Genomic DNA, 22776 nt, shown 5'->3' on the forward strand with positions numbered 1-22776 from the left:
CTTTTTCTGGAATTTTCCAAGCTGTTTAAAGGCACAGTCAACTTAGTGTATGTAAACTTCTGACCCACTGGAATTGTGATTAAGTGAAATAATCTGTCTTTAAACAATTGTTGGAAAAATTGTGTCATGCACAAAGTAGATGTCCTAACCAACTTGCCAAAACTATAGTTTGTTAACAAGACATTTATGGAGTGGATGAAAAACAAGTTTTAATGACTCCAACCTAAGTGGATGTAAACTTCCGACTTCAACTGTATCTCGTTGTCTTTTACTTGTCCACACAGTTATGTGGTGTTGTACAGATCTTTATTCTCATCTCAATTGTAAACATATTTAAAATTGTAGATAAACCAAACATGTCAGTATGTAATATTTGTAGTTGTTGTTGTCTGAAAGGCACAACACAGACAGTCCTGAGGAAGAGGGCTTTGGCGATCCGACCTTACCGGAGAATCTCAACAATGATCACGTGAGTACATAACATTAGACTATGTACTAGCTGTCAGTATCAATGTTTTTTTTTTTTCTCTCTTTCTTTTGTGTGTCATGTATTAATTGTGTTTGTGTGTGCGCGCACAGCCCACAGCCACTATTATCCAAGACTTTCTGACCATGATGGCTGTGTGCCACACTGCTGTTCCTGAGAAGACTGAAGACACTATAGTCTATCAGGCCTCTTCCCCAGGTACACACGTCTACAATACCATGCTCTATATCTGAAATGCATTGGATTACACCTCTTGTACTATATTACACCTCTTGTACTATATTACACCTCTTGTACTATATTACACCTCTTGTACTATATTATACCTCTTGTACTATATTATACCTCTTCTACCTCTACTATATTACAACTCTTCTACTATATTATCAATCAATGAAATGTATTTATATAGCCCTTTTTACATCAGCCGATGTCACAAAGTGCTATACAGAAACCCAGCCTAAAAGCCCAAACAGCAAGCAATGCAGATGTAGAAGCACGATGGCTAGGGAAAAACACCCTAGAAAGGCCGAGGGGTGGCCAGTCCTCTTCTGGCTGTTACGGGTGGAGATTATAGCAGAACATGGCCAAGATGTTCAAACGTTCATAGATGACCAGCTAGGTCCGATAATAATAATCACAGTGGTTATAGAGGGTGCAACAGGTCAGCACCTCAGGAGTAAATGTCAGTTGGCTTTTCATAACCAATCATTGAGTTAGAGACAGTAGGTGCGGTAGAGAGAGAGAGAGTCCAAAACAGCAGATCCGGGACAAGGTAGCACATCTAGTGAACAGGTCAGGGTTCCATTGCCGCAGGTAGAACAGTTGAAACTGGAGCAGCAGCATGACCAGGTCGACTGGGGACAAGGAGTTATCAGGCCAGGTAGTCCTGAGGCATGGTCCTACGGCTCAGGTCCTGAGAGAGAGACAGGACACCGGATAAGACAGGAGAGATACTCCAGATATAACAGACTGACCCTAGCCCCCCGACACAAACTATTGCAGCATAAATACTGGAGGCTAAGATGGTAGGGGTCGGGAGACACTGTGGCCCTGTCTGACAATACCCCCGGACAGGGCCAAACAGGCAGGATATAACCCCACCCACTTTGCCAAAGCACAGCCCCCACACCACTAGAGGGATATCTTCAAACCACCAACTTACTATCCTGAGACAAGGCCGAGTATAGCCCACGAAGATCTCCCCCCACGGCATGAACCCAAGGGGTGGCGCCAACCCGGACAGGAAGATCACGTTAGTAACTCAACCCACTCAAGTGAATCACCCCTCCTAGGGACAGCATGGAAGAGCACCAGTAAGCCAGTGACTCAGCACCCGTAATAGGGTTAGAGGCAGAGAATCCAAGTGAAGAGAGGGGATCCGGCCAGGCAGAAACATCAAGGGCGGTTCGTCGCTCCAGTGCCTTTCCGTTCACCTTCACACTCCTGGGCAAGACTACACTCAATCATAGGACCTACAGAAGAGATGAGTCTTGAATAAATACTTGAAGGTTGAGACCGAGTCTGTGTCTCTCACATGGATAGGCAGACCATTCCATAAAAATGAAGCTCTATAGGAGAAAGCCCTGCCTCCAGCTGTTTGCTTAGACATTCTATGGACAGTAAGGAGGCCTGCGTCTTGTGACCGTAGCGTACAGTGAGGGGAAAAAAGTATTTGATCCCCTGCTGATTTTGTACGTTTACCCACTGACAAAGAAATGATCAGTCTATAATTTTAATGGTAGGTTTATTTGAACAGTGAGAGACAGAATAACAACAACAAAATCCAGAAAAACGCATGTCAAAAATGTTATAAATTGATTTGCATTTTAATGAGGGAAATAACTATTTGACCCCTCTGCAAAACATGACTTAGTACTTGGTGGCAAAACCCTTGTTGGCAATCACAGAGGTCAGACGTTTCTTGTAGTTGGCCACCAGGTTTGCACACATCTCAGGAGGGATTTTGTCCCACTCCTCTTTGCAGATCTTCTCCAAGTCATTAAGGTTTCGAGGCTGATGTTTGGCAACTGGAACCTTCAGCTGCCTCCACAGATTTTCTATGGGATTAAGGTCTGGAGACTGGCTAGGCCACTCCAGGACCTTAATGTGCTTCTTCTTGAGCCACTCCTTTGTTGCCTTGGCCGTGTGTTTTGGGTCATTGTCATGCTGGAATACCCATCCACGACCCATTTTCAATGCCCTGGCTGAGGGAAGAAGGTTCTCACCCAAGATTTGATGGTACATGGCCCCGTCCATCGTCCCTTTGATGCGGTGAAGTTGTCCTGTCCCCTTAGCAGAAAAAACACCCCCAAAGCATAATGTTTCCACCTCCATGTTTGACGGTGGGGATGGTGTTCTTGGGGTCATAGGCAGCATTCCTCCTCCTCCAAACATGGCGATTTGAGTTGATGCCAAAGACCTCATTTTAGTCTCATCTGACCACAACACTTTCACCCAGTTGTCCTCTGAATCATTCAGATGTTCATTGGCAAACTTCAGACGGGCATGTATATGTGCTTTCTTGAGCAGGGGGACCTTGCGGGCGCTGCAGGATTTCAGTCCTTCACAGCGTAGTGTGTTACTTATTGTTTTCTTGGTGACTATGGACCCAGCTGCCTTGAGATCATTGACAAGATCCTCCCGTGTAGTTCTGGGCTGATTCCTCACCTTTCTCATGATCATTGCAACTCCACGAGGTGAGATCTTGCATGGAGCCCCAGGCCGAGGGAGATTGACAGTTCTTTTGTGTTTCTTCCATTTGCGAATAATCGCACCAACTGTTGTCACCTTCTCACCAAGCTGCTTGGTGATGGTCTTGTAGCCCATTCCAGCCTTGTGTAGGTCTACAATCTTGTCCCTGACATCCTTGGAGAGCTCTTTGGTCTTGGCCATGGTGGAGTTTGGAATCTGATTGATTGATTGCTTCTGTGGACGGGTGTCTTTTTATACAGGTAACAAGCTGAGATTAGGAGCACTCCTTTTAAGAGTGTGCTCCTAATCTCAGTTCGTTACCTGTATAAAAGACACCTGGGAGCCAGAAATCTTTCTGATTGAGAGGGGGTCAAATACTTATTTCCCTCATTTAAAATGCAAATCAATTTATAACATTTTTGACATGGGTTTTTCTGGATTTTTTTGTTGTTATTCTGTCTCTCACTGTTCAAATAAACCTACCATTAAAATTATAGACTGATCATTTCTTTGTCAGTGGGCAAACATACAAAATCAGCAGGGGATCAAATACTTTTTCCCTCTCTGTACGTGTAGGTATGAACGGCAGGGCCAAATCGGAAAGATAGTTAGGAGCAAGCCCATGTAATGCTTTGTATGTTAGCAGTAAAACCTTGAAATCAGCCCTAGCCTTAACACGAAGCCATTGTAGAGAGGCTAGCACTGGAGTATTATGATTTAAAAAATGGGGTTCTAGTCAAGATTCTAGCAGCCGTCTTTAGCACTAACTGAAGTTTATTTAGTGCTTTATCCGGGTAGCCGGAAAGTAGAGCATTGCAGTAGTCTAATCTAGAAGTGACACAAGCATGGATAAATGTTTCTGTAGAATTTTTTGACAAAATGTCAAATTTTTTGCAATGTTCTGAAGATAGAAAAAAGCTGTCTTTGAAATATTATTGATATGTTCATCAAAAGAGAGATCAGGGTCCATAGTAACACAGGTCCTTCGGTGTTATTTGAGATGACTGTACAACCATCAAGATTAATTTTCAGATCCAACAGCAGATCTCTTTGTTTCTTGGGACCTAGAACTAGCATCTTTGTTTTGTCCGAGATTAAAAGTAAAACATTTGCCGCCATCCACTTCCTTATGTCTGAAACACAGGCTTCCAGGGAGGGAAATTTTGGGGCTTCACCATGTTTCATCGAAATGTACAGCTGTGTATCGTCCGCGTAGCAGTGAAAGTTGACATCACAAAGAGGTAAAATATATAGTGAAAACAATATTGGTCCTAACACGGAACCTTGAGGAACACCGAAATTTAAAGTTGATTTGTCAGAAGACAAACCATCCACAGAGACAAACTGATATCTTTCTGAAAGGTAAGATCTAAACCAGGCCAGAACTTGTCCCTGTAGACCAATTTTGGTTTCCAATCTCTCCAAAAGAATGTGGTGATCGATGGTATCAAAAGCAGCACTAAGGTCTAGGAGCACGAGGATAAATGCAGAGCCTTGGTCTGATGCCATTAAAAGGTAATTTATCACCTTCACGAGTGCAGTCTCAGTGCTATGATGGGGTCTAAAACCAGACTGAAGCGTTTCTTATACATTGTTTGTCTTCAGGAAGGCAGTGAGTTGCTGCGCAACAGCTTTTTCTAAACATTTTGAGAGGAATGAGAGATTCGATATAGGCCGATTTAAAAGAAAAAAATATTTGTTTTATATTTTCTGGGTCAAGGTTTGGCTTTTTCAAGAGAGGCTTTATTACCGACACTTTTAGTGAGTTTGGTACACATCCGGTGGATAGGGAGCCATTTATTATGTTGAACATAGGAGGGCCAAGCACAGGAAGCAGCTCTTTCAGTAGTTTAGTTCGAATAGGGTCCAGTATGCAGCTTGAAAGCATAGAGTCAACGACTATTTTCATCAATGTGTCAAGAGATATAGTATTTAAAAAACTTGAGTGTCTCCCTTGATCCTAGGTCCTGGCAGTGTTGTGCAGACTCAGCACAACTGAGCTTTGGAGAAATATGCAGATTTAAAGAAGAGTCTGTAATTTGCTTTCTAATGATCATGATCTTTTTGTCAAAGAAGTTCATGAATTTCACTACTGAAGTGAAAGCCATCCTCTCTTGGGAAATGCTGCTTTTTAATTAGCTTTGCGACAGTATCAAAAATACATTTTGGGATTGTTCTTATTCTCCTCAATTAAGTTGGAAAAATAGGATGATCGAGCAGCAGTGAGGGCTCTTCGATACTGCACGTTACTGTCTTTCCAAGCTAGTCGGAAGACTTACAGTTTGGTGTAGGACCATTTCCAATTTTCTGGAAGCCTACTTCAGGGCTGGGTTTTTTCAGTATTTCTTATGACAAATGTTTTTAGGGGTGCGAATGCATCTAGGGTATTACGCAAGGTTAAATTTAGTTCCTCAGTTAGGTGGTTAACTGATTTATGTGCTCTGACGTCCTTGGGTAGGTGAAGGGAGTCTGGAAGGGCATCTAGGAATCTTTGCGTTGTCTGAGAATTTATAGCACGGATTTTGATGATCCTTGGTTGGGGTCTGAGCAGATTATTCGTTGCGATTGCATACGTAATAAAATGGTGTTCCAATAGTCCAGGATTATGAGGAAAAACATTAAGATCCACAATATTTATTCCACAGGACAAAACTAGGTCCAGAGTATGACTGTGGCAGTGAGTAGGTCCGGAGACATGTTGGACAAAACCCACTGAGTCAATGATGGCTCCGAAAGCCTTTTGGAGTGGGTCTGTGGACTTTTCCATGTGAATATTAAACTCGCCAAAAATGTGAATATTATCTGCCATGACTAGGCAGATAGGAATTCAGGGAACTCAGTGAGGAACTCTGTATACGGCCCAGGAGGCCTGTAAACAGTAGCTTTAAAAAGTAATTGAGTAGGCTGCATAGATTTCATGACTAGAATCGCAAAAGACAAACGCATTCTTTTTTTAAATTTAAATTTGCTATCGTAAATGTTAGCAACACCTCCGCCTTTGCGGGATGAGCGGGGCATATAAGCGGGGCATACATCTTTCTAGCTGATTTACACGCTGAAGCTATGTTGCGCTTGGTGACCTCTGACTGTTTCATCCTAACATCGTTGCCGACATGGATAACAATATCCTTATACTCTCTACACTCGCCAGTTTTAGCCTTAGCCAGCACCATCTTCAGATTAGCCTTAACGTCGATAGCCCTGCCCCCTGGTAAACAGTGTATGATCGCTGGATGATTCTTTTTAAGTCTCATACTACGGGTAATGGAGTCGCCAATTACTAGGGTTCAATTTGTCAGAGCTAATGGTGGGAGGCTTCGGCGTCTCAGACCCGGTAACGGGTGGAGGAGAGACCAGAGAAGACTCCGACCCGTTGCTTAATGGGGAGAACCGGTTGAAAGTTTCTGTCGGCTAAATGAGCGACACCGGTTGAACATTCCTACAGCATTTCCTTCCAGAAGCCATGAGAAAATTGTCCGGCTGCGGGGACTGTGCGATGGGATTTATACTGCTATCTGTACTTATTGGTGGCACAGACACTGTTTCATCCTTTCCTACACTTAAATTACCCTTGCCTAACGATTGGGCTTTCATAAGGTGATCATTCTCCTGTATATTATAAGTGCAACGACTGCAATTAGAAGGCATAATGTTAATGTTACTACTTAGCTTCAGCTGGTGGAGGTCCTGTAGAACCATGTCCAGATAAAGCCGAGATGAAAAAAGTCGAGCCGTAAAGTTGGCAGGTAGCAAAGAAACGTTAGCAACAAACCGCACAGCAGCATGTAAACAAGTTGTGACCGGAAATTACGATGTCTGGGTGTCAAAGAACAGGCCAGCTGATATACTGTCAGAGAATTAGCTGTGGTTGTTGGTCTTCTACTATATTACACCTCTCCTACTATATTACTCCACTTCTACTAGATTACACCGCTCCTAATATATTACTCCACTTCTACTATATTACACCTCTTCTACTATAGTATACCTCGTCAACTTCTTCTACATCTACCATATTATACCTATTCTACCTCTACTGTATTCTCTTCTACTATATTACACCTCTCCTACTATATTACTCCACTTCTACTATATTACACCTCTCCTGATATATTACTCCACTTCTACAATATTATACCTCTTCTACTATAGTATACCTCTTCAACTTCTTCTACATCTACCATATTATACCTATTCTACCTCTACTGTATTCTCTTCTACTATATTACACCTCTTCTACCTTTTCTACTATATTACACCTCTTCTACTGTATTACACCTCCTCCACCTCTTCTACTATATTCTACCTCTTCTACTATATTACACCTCTTCTACTATATTACACCTCCTCCACCTCTTCTACTATATTACACCTCTTCTACTATATTCTACCCCTTATACTATATTACATTTCCACTACCTCTTCTACTATATTACACCTCTACCTCTTCTACTATATTCTACCTCTTCTACTATATTACATTTCCACTACCTCTTCTACTATATTACACCTCTTCTGCTATATTAGACCTCTACCTCTTGTACTATATTCTACCTTTTCTACTATATTACACATCTTCTACTATATTACATCTCCTCTACCTCTTCTACTATATTCTACCTCTTCTACTATATTACACCTCTTCTACTATATTCTACCTCTTCTACTATATTACATTTCCACTACCTCTTCTACTATATTACACCCCTTCTGCTATATTAGACCTCTACCTCTTGTACTATATTCTACCTTTTCTACTGTATTACACCTCTTCTACTATATTCTACCTCTTCTACTATATTACACCCCTTCTACTATATTAGACTTCTACCTTTTGTACTATATTCTACCTTTTCTACTATATTACACCTCTTCTACTATATTACACCTCTTCTACTATATTACACCACTTCTACTATATTACACCACTTCTACTATATTACACCACTTCTACTATATTACACCTCTTCTACTATATTACACCTCTTCCACTATTGCCTTTATGACGTTGTACAGTGTCTTTGATTCTAGAATGATTCTACACCTTCACTCCTGAATATGATAATCACCAACAATCTCAAGTTTACTTATTACGATGTTCCTTTCCCCTGTCTAGATGAAGGGGCCCTGGTGAGAGCAGCCAGCAGTCTGGGCTTTGTATTCTCTGGACGAACCCCAGACTCAGTCATCATACACGCTGTAAGTGGAACCAACTTATTATGTGATGCAGAATTAGAGTTAAACAATGTTTGTTTGAATCAGAGCCATATATTTAGATTAATAGTTTGGATTTCTAGCTGCTATTTATGCTACATATTACTGTATAGGAACACATGCCATTGTTTGTCTTTGTTACAGCTGGGAACAGAGCAAAGGTTTGAGTTGCTGAATGTCCTCGAATTTACAAGGTAGTTTTTGTATGCATTTGATGAGTCTTGTAGATGTGTCCTGTCTATTGTTGGACTGTATTTGCTTCTTGGTTCCCATTTGAAAACCCTGATCTTTACTCTTTCTTTAGCGATCGCAAAAGGATGTCGGTCATCATGCGTACACCGTCCGGGAGGATCCGACTTTACTGCAAAGGAGCGGTTAGTATGGAGAACTAAGACTACACACATTTATATTTTTTATGTGTTCCTCAAATGAAGATAATGCAAGTCTAGAGTTTGCTTTTCACACATTCTTTAAAGGGCGATTGTACTTCCTGATTTGGCCTCATTTTAGATTTGGTTCATTAAGAAATGCTAGCTGCCATGACTGAATTCAAACGTTAGTTGGTTTCGGGGTGTAGTTTGATGTGGGTGTCTCTTGTGTGTGTTCAGAGGTGGGAAGAGTTAGCCAAATAACTTCAACCAGCTGGTGTGCAACCGTGACAACATTGGTTTCACTTTGGATAGCCCATTTCTGGGGATAGTTAGGGTCCATCAATAAATGACGCAATGTAAATGGGACAATATTTTCATGTTGTTCATCTTTTAGTTTTCACATTAAATGCTTTCAATATTTGTATATGAATTTCTACAATTTCTAATCGGTTTGAGGTTAAGAGATTTGGAGCTATTGAACTTTTTAAAACATTGTCTCATTGAATTTACTGATGGTCCCTAACTAGCTCCATAGGGATATCGAATGTCAAACCGAATTGACCATGGCCATTACATAGGAAAAAATGCTATCAAATGCTCGCAAATCTGTTTTTTACAAGACTGACTTAATGACCAAAATTATCCTATTTACACTTTGTAGTCAATTTTGACACTAGAATAAATGTTTCTGACTCATATTGATGAAGTTGCTTTTTAGTGGCAGTCGCTCTTTAAAGCATTAACTGACATGCTTGTTGTTGGGTCGTTCCGCCAATTGGGTGCCTTTTGGAGAAAATGTTTTATTTCACTTAATTTTAAAATTCTGTCAACTGTCAATTCTGTCAACCATATCAAGACTATAAATAAAAAAGTACTATATTAAATGCTAAATAAAGTACCAAGGTTGACCATAGAATATTAAATCATCCATTAATCCTCTTTTGACAGGGGGAATGGAAGCGTGTTGTGTGCAACAGGGAGGGGCAATTGAATGCAAGCGTCACCAAAACATTTTAAATTGTTAAAACATTCCTAGTCTGTTTATTTATGTGTAACAGGGTTGACGTGTTATGTTCGACCCGCTCAGTTTCCCGTCACAAAACACCAGAGAATGGCCAAAATGAGTAGAACCAGTTCACCTGCTTTTACACCTATGATTTGACTATTAATGCTCAATGTTTCTTTTGAAAATGTATTTTTAAAAAATAATAGTTTCAGCATATTAAAACCAGAGTTCGGTTCACGTAACAGGGTTGACCTTAAAATGAGTAGCAGGTTGTTGTTTATTTGCATTTTAAAATGAATCACTAATAACAGGAAATAAATAATAATCTCCAGAAATGACTTTGTCAAAGCAACAAAATAACTATGGCTTTATAATGATGGTGAAAACATGGATAAATGTTGGGCTTAAGTGGGTTAAAATCTTACTTGAAATCCTTGAGGATGCACAGAAGGACATGTCAAAATGCAGAATCTTTGCAATTGAGCAAGTCTTGATTCATATTAAAATCTGATTTATTGAATTTTCCATGTGGTCTATGTTAAAGGACACTTCATTTAATGTGACAGACTTTTTTTTAAATGTATTTGTGCACAATTTCTACTTTAAAATATAATTTCATTCAAAGGGATACAAAATGCACTCATTTTGTGGAATGACCTTGTTATGTACTCAGATGTATAAAAAGGAAGCCAGCTCTATAGCAGCTTCTTCCCTTACCCTGGTTCTTTGAACACTTACAGTCAACTACTGTCTGCTCCCCCTGCACTGCCAGTAAGACTTACAAGACCTCACAACTTCAACCTACTGCACCGACGGAGATGCAGCAATGGCAGGACTTGTGTACGTGGTCGTTCTCTTGTCTGTGGCAGGTGTTCTGGGACAAAACGATGTGAGGAGTTTCTGTGCCTTGAAAGGGTCATCGGTGGATCTGCCCTGTTCCTCTCAGCTAATCCCAGTTGGAGCTGAGTCACAGAAAACTTCTGGTCTAATAATCAATGGGTGAAGGGTGGACTCCTGAAACAGGATCGACGGTATGCAGGTCGTGTGGAGTTACCGTGGGACTAGAAAGGAGGACTGCACCCTGACAATCAGACCTGAGAAAAGGGGACAAACACAACGTATTACTTCATGTATAAAACCTACAAGTCGGGTTGGAAAGAGGGCTCAGGTGGAGTCGCCCTCTGTCACAGACCTGCAGGTGAAGGTGATAAGAAGGAATATACTGAACTGTAGCACCACCAGCACTCTGATTGGTAACCCCACAGACATCTGGTACAAGAATGGACAAGATGACTATATGAGAGCACTTCCCCTTTACTTCATCTCGCGCTACCATTTGTGGACAAAATTTAAATCCAGCTACTCCTTTGCTGTAAAAGGCCATGGATATTTCCAATCTCCTGCAGTGTGTCTTTATGATCAAGACTTTTGGAGCGTCAGTTACACCAAGAGTATCTGTGCCTTGAGGGGCTCATATGTGGCCAAATCCAGTACTTACACACATCCCAGTCATTACACAGAACAAGATTAATTTTGGTTTTTAAAGAAGAATTCTGAAGATCTGAGGCTGGACCCAGACTACGCTGGTCGTGTGGAATACCATGGGAACAATGGGAGTGACTCCATCCTGGCAATTAAAGGCCTGAGAGAGAGAGAGAGTGACTCAGCTGAGGTACAGGTTCAGATTAGGAACAACACATTCACTTTCTGAGGAATATGCTGGCAGTCCTGGGGTGATCCTGACTGTCACAGACCTCCAGTTAGTGATGGATCCTACGTCTGTGTCAGAGGAGAAGAGAGTTGTCCTAAGATGCCGTATCAAATGTACTCTGGATCTCAACACAAACTTTATTTGGTATACGAACAGACAGCCTGTACCAAAGAATGATGCCTACTCCAACAGCCTGTACCTAGACCCAGTAAGCGTTGAGGATTCAGGCCGCTACTCCTGTGCTGTAAAGGGCCGTGAGGATCTCCACTCTCCTGAAGAGACTCAATGTCAGATACGGCCCAAAAAACACCTTTTGTGTCAATCAGTCCCCCTGGTGAAATAGTGGAGGGCAGTTCAGTGACTGAGCTGCAGCAGTGATGCCAACCCACCAGTGGACATTTTATACTTGGTATTTCAATAATACAACTTTGCAAAGTGTATTTGGACACAGTTATCGCATCACTAACGTCAGCTCTGAGGACAGTGGACAATACCATTGTGAGGCCAAGAATGAAAGAGGATCGATGAACTCCAGCGCTGAGATGATCATTGTAGCATCTCTCCAGACTCCAGTGTTTTCCTGGGTTCCTGTGGTGGGAGTGGGGGTCTGTCCTGGATGCTGGAGCTCTTCTAGTCCTCATCTATTGGATTCTGAAGAGGTCCACAGGAGGAGGTGATACCATAACAGTCACACACAGTGTTCACCCTGACCCCAACAATGACACGTACACAGCTCTGAACATAATGTCCAGGTACCTTGAGTACGACACACTGGCAAGTGTGAGGGACTACGCCATTGACACGTACACATCTCCTCAGAGAGACGCTCAACCCCCAGTGTATGAGAACATGCAGAGGAGAGAATAACCACAGAACCCGGACTGAAGAGGATTGCCACATAAAACGGACTGAAGAGGATTACCACAGAACATGGAAGGAAGATGTTTACCCCAGGACCCGGACTGAAGAGGATCACCCCAGGACCCGGACTGAAGAGGATCACCCCAGGACCCGGACTGAAGAGGATCACCCCAGGACCCGGACTGAAGAGGATCACCCCAGGACCCGGACTGAAGAGGATCACCCCAGGACCCGGACTGAAGAGGATCACCCCAGGACCCGGACTGAAGAGGATCACCCCAGGACCCGGACCGAAGAGGATCACCCCAGGACCCGGACCGAAGAGGATCACCCCAGGACCCGGACCGAAGAGGATCACCCCAGGACCCGGACCGAAGAGGATCACCCCAGGACCCGGACCGAAGAGGATCACCCCAGGACCCGGACCGAAGAGGATCACCCCAGGACCCGGACCGAAGAGGATCACCCCAGGACCCGGACCGAAGAGGATCACCCCAGGACCCGGACCGAAGAGGATCACCCCAGGACCCGGACCGAAGAGGATCACCCCAGGACCCGGACCGAAGAGGATCACCCCAGGACCCGGACCGAAGAGGATCACCCCAGGACCCGGACTGAAGGACCTTGGCACAGAGAGTCACTGCAACAAACCAAAGCTAGTCCTAACATTCATCTACCCCTGCTATCGTAACGACCTATCTGGAAGTTTTATTTTATTTGAACCTTTTAAAAAATATATAGAATTTTAATTATCTTCTCTTGAAATTCTCATTATCTATGTTGATGAGTACAGTATATTGGATTATGTAGCCTACCTATTTGTCTATAGTAGTTTATGTTCTAACGTTGGTATTTGCTATTTCCGCATTTTTTTTATTACAACATACTTTTCTCACCTGCTAAAATTGATTATATTAGTAAAAGCCTTTTAGTGTTTTTTGCTTCTGGAACAAATTGCTCTTGATATACACTCAGAGGCCAGTTTATTAGGTACACAACCCTGTTCACAAATGATTTGCTCTTACAGACATTGAGTCACGTGGCCATGGCTTGCTATATAAAGCAGGCATTGAGGCATTCAGTTACTGTTTGATTGAATGTTAGAATGGGCAAAACGAGTGACCTAAGAGACTGAGCGTGGTATGATCGTCGGTGTCAGGCACACCGGTTCCAGTATCTCAGAAACGTCCGGCCTCCTGGACTTTTCACAAACAACAGTGTTTAGGGTTTACCGGGAATGGACAAACAAAAACATCCAGTCAGCTGCGGTCCTGTGGGTGAAAACACTTACACTGAGTGTAAATTATATTTTGTTGCTTTCAGATACAATGCATTAGTTTTTTTGTGTTTTTTTGTGTTTTTTTTTTTATCTTTGCCATATTGTTCTCATGATAGTCACACTTATTTTCTTATTCTATTACAAACTATTAATGAGGACCTTTTGGAAAAGTTCAGTGTAAATTAAATGCATGTTGTAAATTAGCTCAATGTTAATGTTTCAAAATAGACAAAAATAAAACGAATTTGCAGCAGTGCAATGTCCATTTGTGGTAAAAAACAGTTATGATATCTTCTTGCACATTCAAAGAATTAGCCACGTTTGTTGTAACAATCTGTGTGGGTTTTCTGACAGGACTCTGTCATCTACGAGAGACTGGCGGACAGCTCCAAGTACAAAGACATCACTCTCAATCACCTGGAGCAGTTTGCCACAGAGGGTGAGCTAGAGTTCCACTGTTCTCACGCATTCCAATGGCATTGTTATAGAGTAGGACTAGCTAGCCAGTGAACCCCTTCACATGCAAGTATAGTGTTGTTATTTAATGTCGTCGTAATGATCTGGTTAGATCTAATCGGTTTAACCTATATGGTAATAGCTCCACCTTGCCCTCTGATTGGCTGGGCTGAATTTTCAGTTTCTTATACTTATCCAATTCTCTCAGATCTGTACTGTACAGGAGCATTGTATCATCTCTGTGTCTCTCTCTCTGTGTCTCTCTCTCTGTGTCTCTCTCTCTGTGTCTCTCTCTCTGTGTCTCTCTCTCTGTGTGTCTCTCTCTCTGTGTCTCTCTCTCTCTGTGTCTCTCTCTCTCTGTGTCTCTCTCTCTCTGTGTCTCTCTCTCTCTGTGTCTCTCTCTCTGTGTGTGTTTTGTCAGGACTAAGGACGTTGTGTTACGCTGTGACCAACATCTCAGATGAGTCATACGAGCAGTGGGCTGAGTTGTACCAGAGAGCCGCCACCTCCCTTACCAACCGAGCTCTGAAAATGGAGGAGAGTTATGAGCTCATCGAGAGGGTAACCAATAGAAGAACCCGTCTTTACAATAAAATAAAGACACACCGTAGACCTACAACTGTTTTTTTCTAAAGGACTCTGTGCCTTCTGGCTGTCAGAAAATACTATCATAAAGCGACAGTGTTTCCCCTACGACGATACAAAATGCATTCTTTCAAGAGTTTTCATGATGTAGCTACGATGTGGCATTGGTCTAGGCTGCCTCCATATCTTTATGTGCTTGATTTAAGCTTGACGGAAAGCAGGGTGGGAAGAATTTGCACTTTTTGCCGCTGCTCCACTGGTTCCATTGGACCAGGTAAGCTATTTCAAGTGCACAAGAAGTATTTCAAAGTATCTTACTTGTATTTTTCCCCAGAACCTGCAGTTGCTTGGTGCCACGGCCATAGAGGACAAGCTACAAGACAAAGTCCCCGAAACCATAGAGACTCTGCTCAGAGCTGACATCAAGATCTGGATCCTTACTGGAGACAAGCAGGAGACTGCCATCAATATAGGTGAGGAGGCAGACCGACTGACTGACTGGCACGCACACACAACTCCACCTGCCAATACACACTAAAAGTTCTCAGACCCACTTAGGTCCACTATAGATCAGTACCATCGAATTAAATCCTTCTTACCCTCTGCCTCTCAAGGTCACTCGTGTAGGCTGCTGAGGAAAAACATGGGGCTGTTGGTCGTGAACGAGGAGACACTGGAAGTAAGTATCAATCCCAACCTCGCCCTCCTGTTGTCAACAACAGAAAACAAAACACACCAACTGGATATGAGGCCTTTTCTGTTCTGATCATGTCATTCATAAATGTATTATTATGACGCTAGCAACACCACGGCCGAGAATTCCATACCCAGAGGAACCGCATGTACAAAACAAATCTATGTACTGTAAGTTGCTTTGTATAAAGGCATCTGCTAAATGGCATACATTCAATAACTTACTATATCTTAGGGGACGCGAGCAGCCTTGAGTCATCACTGTGGCATGCTGGGAGAGGCGCTCCACAGAGAGAACGACGTTGCCCTGGTGATGGACGGCGAGACGCTGAAGTACGCCCTCAGCTTCGAGGTGCGCCAGTACTTCCTGGACCTGGCCCTATCCTGCAAGGCCGTCATCTGCTGCAGGTAGCCAATCACAGCATAGGAGCCCTCCATTTAGACTGTTGCTATGAATTACAACTAAAGATGTTACAGTAGCATGGTATGTTACTTCATAAAGGGTTCATAGAAAGTAGACAAGCAGTTTAGACTAAATCATTGGTTCAAAGATGAGTTATTAATCAGTCATAAACAGCCAAACAATTACTTCAAGTGATGTGATCATCTCACGGTTTCAAGGATTCAAAATGACAATCACGCAAATTCAACCAATGAGAACCCTCCATAAAACACTACAACCTCAGTAGTAACACTGGTGTGTAGATTAGACAGTAAATAGTAGCAAAGTTCATGTCATTGTTACTCCTCAATATAAAAACATTTGACAGAGTAAGAAACTATTAACCAGCCCTCTCCAACCCTGTTCCTGGAGATACCCTCCTGTAGGTGTTCACTCCAGCCCTGTTCCTGGAGAGATACCCTCCTGTAGGTGTTCACCCCAGCCCTGTTCCTGGAGATACCCTCCTGTAGGTGTTCACTCCAGCCCTGTTCCTGGAGAGAAACCCTCCTGTAGGTGTTCACCCCAGCCCTGTTCCTGGAGAGCTACCCTCCTGTAGGTGTTCACTCCAACCCTGTTCCTGGAGAGCTACCCTCCTGTAGGTGTTCACTCCAACCCTGTTCCTGGAGAGCTACCCTCCTGTAGGTGTTCACTCCAACCCTGTTCCTGGAGAGCCACCCTCCTGTAGGTGTTCACTCCAACCCTGTTCCTGGAGAGCTACCCTCCTGTAGGTATTCACTCCAGCCCTGTTCCTGGAGAGCTACCCTCCTGTAGGTATTCACTCCAGCCCTGTTCCTGGAGAGCTACCCTCCTGTAGGTATTCACTCCAGCCCTGTTCCTGGAGAGCTACCCTCCTGTAGGTGTTCACTCCAGCCCTGTTCCTGGAGAGCTACCCTCCTGTAGGTGTTCACTCCAACCCTGTTCCTGGAGAACCACCCTCCTGTAGGTGTTCTCTCCAACCCTGTTCCTGGAGAACCACCCTCCTGTAGGTGTTCTCTCCAACCCTGTTCCTGGAGAACCACCCTCCTGTAGGTGTTCACTCCAACCCTGTTCCTGGAGAACCACCCTCCTGTAGGTGTTCACTCCAACCCTGTTCCTGGAGAGCTACCCTCCTGTAGGTGTTCACTCCAACCCTGTTCCTGGAGAGCTACCCTCCTGTAGGTGTTCTCTCCAACCCTGTTCCTGGAGAACCACCCTCCTGTAGGTGTTCACTCCAACCCTGTTCCTGGAGAGCTACCCTCCTGTAGGTGTTCACTCCAACCCTGTTCCTGGAGAACCACCCTCCTGTAGGTGTTCACTCCAACCCTGTTCCTGGAGAGCTACCCTCCTGTAGGTGTTCTCTCCAACCCTGTTCCTGGAGAACCACCCTCCTGTAGGTGTTCACTCCAACCCTGTTCCTGGAGAACCACCCTCCTGTAGGTGTTCACTCCAACCCTGTTCCTGGAGAGCTACCCTCCTGTAGGTATTCACTCCAACCCTGTTCCTGGAGAGCTACCCTCCTGTAGGTGTTCACTCCAACCCTGTTCCTGGAGAACCACCCTCCTGTAGGTGTTCACTCCAACCCTGTTCCTGGAGAGAAACCCTCCTGTAGGTATTCACTCCAACCCTGTTCCTGGAGAGCTACCCTCCTGTAGGTATTCACTCCAACCCTGTTCCTGGAGAGATACCCTCCTGTAGGTGTTCACTCCAACCCTGTTCCTGGAGAACCACCCTCCTGTAGGTATTCACTCCAACCCTGTTCCTGGAGAGCTACCCTCCTGTAGGTATTCACTCCAACCCTGTTCCTGGAGAGCTACCCTCCTGTAGGTGTTCTCTCCAACCCTGTTCCTGGAGAACCACCCTCCTGTAGGTGTTCACTCCAACCCTGTTCCTGGAGAGCTACCCTCCTGTAGGTATTCACTCCAACCCTGTTCCTGGAGAGAAACCCTCCTGTAGGTATTCACTCCAACCCTGTTCCTGGAGCACTACCCTCCTGTAGGTGTTCACTCCAACCCTGTTCCTGGAGAGCTACCCTCCTGTAGGTATTCACTCCAACCCTGTTCCTGGAGAGCTACCCTCCTGTAGGTGTTCACTCCAGCCCTGTTCCTGGAGAGCTACCCTCCTGTAGGTGTTCACTCCAACCCTGTTCCTGGAGAACCACCCTCCTGTAGGTGTTCACTCCAACCCTGTTCCTGGAGAGCTACCCTCCTGTAGGTATTCACTCCAACCCTGTTCCTGGAGAGCTACCCTCCTGTAGGTATTCACTCCAACCCTGTTCCTGGAGAGAAACCCTCCTGTAGGTATTCACTCCAACCCTGTTCCTGGAGAGAAACCCTCCTGTAGGTATTCACTCCAACCCTGTTCCTGGAGAGAAACCCTCCTGTAGGTATTCACTCCAACCCTGTTCCTGGAGAGCTACCCTCCTGTAGGTATTCACTCCAACCCTGTTCCTGGAGAGAAACCCTCCTGTAGGTATTCACTCCAACCCTGTTCCTGGAGAGCTACCCTCCTGTAGGTGTTCACTCCAGCCCTGTTCCTGGAGAGCTACCCTCCTGTAGGTGTTCACTCCAACCCTGTTCCTGGAGCACTACCCTCCTGTAGGTATTCACTCCAACCCTGTTCCTGGAGAACCACCCTCCTGTCGGTATTCACTCCAACCCTGTTCCTGGAGAGAAGCCCTCCTGTCGGTGTTCACTCCAACCTTGTTCCTGGAGAACCACCCTCCTGTAGATATTTACTCCAACCCTGTTCCTGGAGAGATACCCTCCTGTTCACTAACCTGATTCAGCTAATTATTAGAATCAGGTGCACTAGATTAGGGTTGGATTGAAAACCTACAGGACGGTATCTCTCCAGGAACAGGGTTGGATTGAAAACCTACAGGACGGTATCTCTCCAGGAACAGGGTTGGAAAGCCCTGCTATAAACAATCATATTCAGTGATGATTCAATATCACGTGTGTCCCCAGGGTGTCTCCACTGCAGAAGTCGGAGGTGGTGGACCTGGTCAAGAGGCAGGTGAAGGTGATCACCCTGGCCGTCGGTGACGGTGCCAACGACGTGGGCATGATCCAGACGGCTCACGTTGGCGTGGGCATCTCTGGCAACGAGGGCCTGCAGGCCGCCAACTCCTCCGACTACTCTATCGCCCAGGTAACCCCTCTATCACCTTAACACATCATTACTTCTGAATGTATTTGAGGACTGGTTTTTACGGGGCAATAATATCATTTATGGCATTATTTAACAAGGGCAAATCGACAATATGAAATTGTGGATATCGCCTAACCCTAATACGTTGCTCTCTGTCTCGCTCTCTGTCTGTCTCGCTCTCTGTCTGTCTCGCTCTCTGTCTGTCTCGCTCTCTGTCTGTCTCGCTCTCTGTCTGTCTCGCTCTCTGTCTGTCTCGCTCTCTGTCTGTCTCGCTCTCTGTCTGTCTCGCTCTCTGTCTGTCTCGCTCTCTGTCTGTCTCGCTCTCTGTCTGTCTCGCTCTCTGTCTGTCTGTCTCGCTCTCTGTCTGTCTGTCTCGCTCTCTGTCTGTCTGTCTCGCTCTCTGTCTGTCTGTCTCGCTCTCTGTCTGTCTGTCTCGCTCTCTGTCTGTCTGTCTCGCTCTCTGTCTGTCTGTCTCGCTCTCTGTCTGTCTGTCTCCGCTCTCTGTCTGTCTGTCTGTCTCGCTCTGTCTGTCTGTCTCGCTCTCTGTCTGTCTGTCTCGCTCTCTGTCTGTCTCGCTCTCTGTCTGTCTCGCTCTCTGTCTGTCTGTCTGTCTCGCTCGCTCTCTGTCTGTCTCGCTCTCTGTCTGTCTGTCTGTCTGTCTCGCTCTCTGTCTGTCTGTCTCGTCTCTCTGTCTCGCTCTCTGTCTGTCTGTCTGTCTGTCTGTCTGTCTGTCTGTCTGTCTGTCTGTCTGTCTGTCTCGCTCTCTGTCTGTCTGTCTGTCTGTCTCGTCTCGCTCTCTGTCTGTCTGTCTGTCTGTCTGTCTGTCTGTCTCGCTCGCTCGCTCTCTGTCTGTCTGTCTTGCTCGCTCTCTGTCTGTCTGTCTGTCTGTCTCGCTCTCTGTCTGTCTCGCTCTCTGTCTGTCTCGCTCTCTGTCTGTCTGTCTCGCTCTCTGTCTGTCTGTCTCGCTCTCTGTCTGTCTGTCTCGCTCTCTGTCTGTCTGTCTCGCTCTCTGTCTGTCTGTCTCGCTCTCTGTCTGTCTCGCTCGCTCTCTGTCTGTCTGTCTCGCTGTCTGTCTGTCTGTCTCGCTGTCTGTCTGTCTGTCTGTCTCGCTGTCTGTCTGTCTGTCTCGCTGTCTGTCTGTCTGTCTCGCTGTCTGTCTGTCTGTCTGTGGCTCGCTCTCTGTCTGTCTGGCTCGCTCTCTCTGTCTGTCTGTCTCGCTCGCTCGCTGTCTGTCTCGCTCGCTGTCTGTCTGTCTCGCTCTCCTCTGTCTGTCTCGCTCTCCTCTGTCGGTCTCGCTCTCTCTCTGTCGGTCTCGCTCGCTCTCTGTCTGTCTCGCTCGCTCTCTGTCTGTCTCGCTCGCTCTCTGTCTGTCTCGCTCGCTCTCTGTCTGTCTCGCTCGCTCTCTGTCTGTCTCGCTCTCTCTCTGTCTGTCTCGCTCTCTCTCTGTCTGTCTCGCTCTCTCTCTGTCTGTCTCGCTCTCTCTCTGTCTGTCTCGCTCTCTCTCTGTCTGTCTCGCTCTCTCTCTCTGTCTGTCTGTCTCGCTCTCTCTCTGTCTGTCTCGCTCTCTCTCTGTCTGTCTCGCTCTCTGTCTGTCTGTCTGTCTGTCTCGCTCTCTGTCTGTCTGTCTCGCTCTCTGTCTGTCTGTCTCGCTCTCTGTCTGTCTGTCTGTCTCGCTGTCTGTCTGTCTGTCTGTCTGTCTGTCTGTCTGTCTGTCTCTCTGTCTGTCTCTCTGTCTGTCTCGCTGTCTGTCTCACTGTCTGTCTGTGGCTCGCTCTCTGTCTGTCTGGCTCACTCTCTGTCTGTCTGTCTCGCTCGCTCTCTGTCTGTCTGTCTCGCTCGCTGTCTGTCTGTCTCGCTCGCTCGCTGTCTGTCTGTCTCGCTCTCCTCTGTCTGTCTCGCTCTCCTCTGTCTGTCTCGCTCTCTCTCTGTCGGTCTCGCTCGCTCTCTGTCTGTCTCGCTCTCTCTCTGTCTGTCTCGCTCTCTCTCTGTCTGTCTCGCTCTCTCTCTGTCTGTCTCGCTCTCTCTCTGTCTGTCTCGCTCTCTCTCTGTCTGTCTCGCTCTCTCTCTGTCTGTCTCGCTCTCTCTCTGTCTGTCTCGCTCTCTCTCTGTCTGTCTCGCTCTCTGTCTGTCTGTCTCGCTCTCTGTCTGTCTGTCTCGCTCTCTGTCTGTCTGTCTCGCTCTCTGTCTGTCTGTCTGGCTCGCTCTCTGTCTGTCTGTCTGGCTCGCTCTCTGTCTGTCTGTCTGGCTCGCTCTCTGTCTGGCTCGCTCTCTGTCTGTCTCGCTCTCTCTCTGTCTGTCTGTCTGGCTCGCTCTCTGTCTGTCTGGCTCGCTCTCTGTCTGTCTGGCTCGCTCTCTGTCTGTCTGGCTCCTCTGCTCTGTCTGTCTGCGCTCTCTGTCTCTGTCTGGCTCGCTCGCTCTCTGTCTGTCTCGCTGGCTCTCTGTCTGTCTGTCTCGCTGTCTGCCTGTCTGTCTGTCTCGCTCGCTCTCTGTCTGTCTGTCTGTCTCGCTCTCTCGCTCTCTGTCTGTCTGTCTCGCTCTCTGTCTGTCTCGCTCTCTGTCTGTCTCGCTCTCTGTCTGTCTCGCTCGCTCTCTGTCTGTCTGTCTGTCTCGCTCGCTCGCTCGCTCTCTGTCTGTCTGTCTGTGTCGCTCGCTCTCTGTCTGTCTCGCTCGCTCTCTGTCTGTCTGTCTGGCTCGCTCGCTCTCTGTCTGTCTGTCTGTCTCGCTCGCTCTCTGTCTGTCTGTCTGGCTCGCTCGCTCTCTGTCTGTCTGTCTGTCTCGCTCGCTCTCTGTCTGTCTGTCTCGCTTGCTCTCTGTCTCGCTCGCTCTCTGTCTGTCTGTCTCGTCGTCTGTCTGTCTGTCTGGCTCGCTGCTTCTGTCTGTCTGTCTCGCTCTCTGTCTGTCTGTCTCGCTCTCTCTGTCTGTCTGGCTCGTCTGTCTGTCTGTCTGTCTGTCTTCTGTCTGTCTGTCTCGCTCTCTCTGTCTGTCTGTCTGTCTGTCTGTCTGTCTGTCTGTCTGTCTGTCTCGCTCTCTCTGTCTGTCTCGCTCTCTCTGTCTGTCTCGTCTCTCTGTCTGTCTGTCTCGTCTTCTGTCTGTCTGTCTCGTCTCTCTGTCTGTCTGTCTCGCTCTCTGTCTGTCTGTCTGGCTCGCTCTCTGTCTGTCTGTCTGTCTCGCTCTCTGTCTGTCTGTCTGGCTCGCTCTCTGTCTGTCTGTCTGGCTCGCTCTCTGTCTGTCTGTCTGGCTCGCTCTCTGTCTGTCTGTCTGGCTCGCTCTCTGTCTGTCTGTCTGGCTCGCTCTCTGTCTGTCTGTCTGGCTCTCGCTCTCTGTCTGTCTGTCTGGCTCGCTCTCTGTCTGTCTGTCTGTCTCGTCTGTCTGTCTGTCTGTCTGTCTCGCTGTCTCTGTCTGTCTGTCTCGTCTCGCTCTGTCTGTCTGTCTGTCTCGCTTTCGCTCTGTCTGTCTCTCTGTCTGTCTGTCTGTCTCGTCTCGTCTTCTGTCTGTCTGTCTGTCTGTCTGTCTGTCTGTCTGTCTCGCTCTCTCTGTCTGTCTGTCTGTCTCGTCTTCTCGCCTCTGTCTGTCTGTCTCGTCTGTCTGTCTGTCTGTCTCGCTCGCTTTCTGTCTGTCTGTCTCGCTTCTGTCTGTCTCGCTCTCTCTGTCTGTCTCGCTTTCTGTCTGTCTCGCTCTTCTGTCTGTCTCGTCTCTCTGTCTGTCTCGTCTGTCTGTCTCGTCTCGCTCTCTGTCTGTCTGTCGTCGCCGCTTTCTGTCTGTCTCGTCTCGCTCTCTGTCTGTCTGTCTGTCTGTCTCGCTCGCTTTCTGTCTGTCTCGTCTGTCGCTTCTGTCTGTCTCGTCTCGCT

General features: G+C 46.1%; 1 protein-coding gene across 3 annotated transcripts in view; it reads left to right on the forward strand.

Moving 5' to 3' along the window:
• The window catches only part of LOC106608070 (probable phospholipid-transporting ATPase IA), a 47689-nt gene that overhangs the window by 15661 nt on the left and 9252 nt on the right, over nucleotides 1-22776 (forward strand). For all 3 annotated transcript variants that reach the window (XM_014205869.2, XM_014205790.2, XM_045713077.1), the window contains 11 exons: nucleotides 397-469; nucleotides 580-685; nucleotides 8298-8380; nucleotides 8540-8589; nucleotides 8700-8769; nucleotides 13978-14062; nucleotides 14501-14640; nucleotides 14999-15137; nucleotides 15279-15343; nucleotides 15593-15765; nucleotides 18745-18928. In XM_014205869.2, coding sequence (XP_014061344.2) covers nucleotides 397-469; nucleotides 580-685; nucleotides 8298-8380; nucleotides 8540-8589; nucleotides 8700-8769; nucleotides 13978-14062; nucleotides 14501-14640; nucleotides 14999-15137; nucleotides 15279-15343; nucleotides 15593-15765; nucleotides 18745-18928 — 1168 coding nt within the window. The remainder of the gene's footprint in view (nucleotides 1-396; nucleotides 470-579; nucleotides 686-8297; nucleotides 8381-8539; nucleotides 8590-8699; nucleotides 8770-13977; nucleotides 14063-14500; nucleotides 14641-14998; nucleotides 15138-15278; nucleotides 15344-15592; nucleotides 15766-18744; nucleotides 18929-22776) is intronic.

Source organism: Salmo salar, chromosome ssa01 (genome assembly GCF_905237065.1).
Source record: "Salmo salar chromosome ssa01, Ssal_v3.1, whole genome shotgun sequence".
NCBI classification, from domain to species: domain Eukaryota; kingdom Metazoa; phylum Chordata; class Actinopteri; order Salmoniformes; family Salmonidae; genus Salmo; species Salmo salar.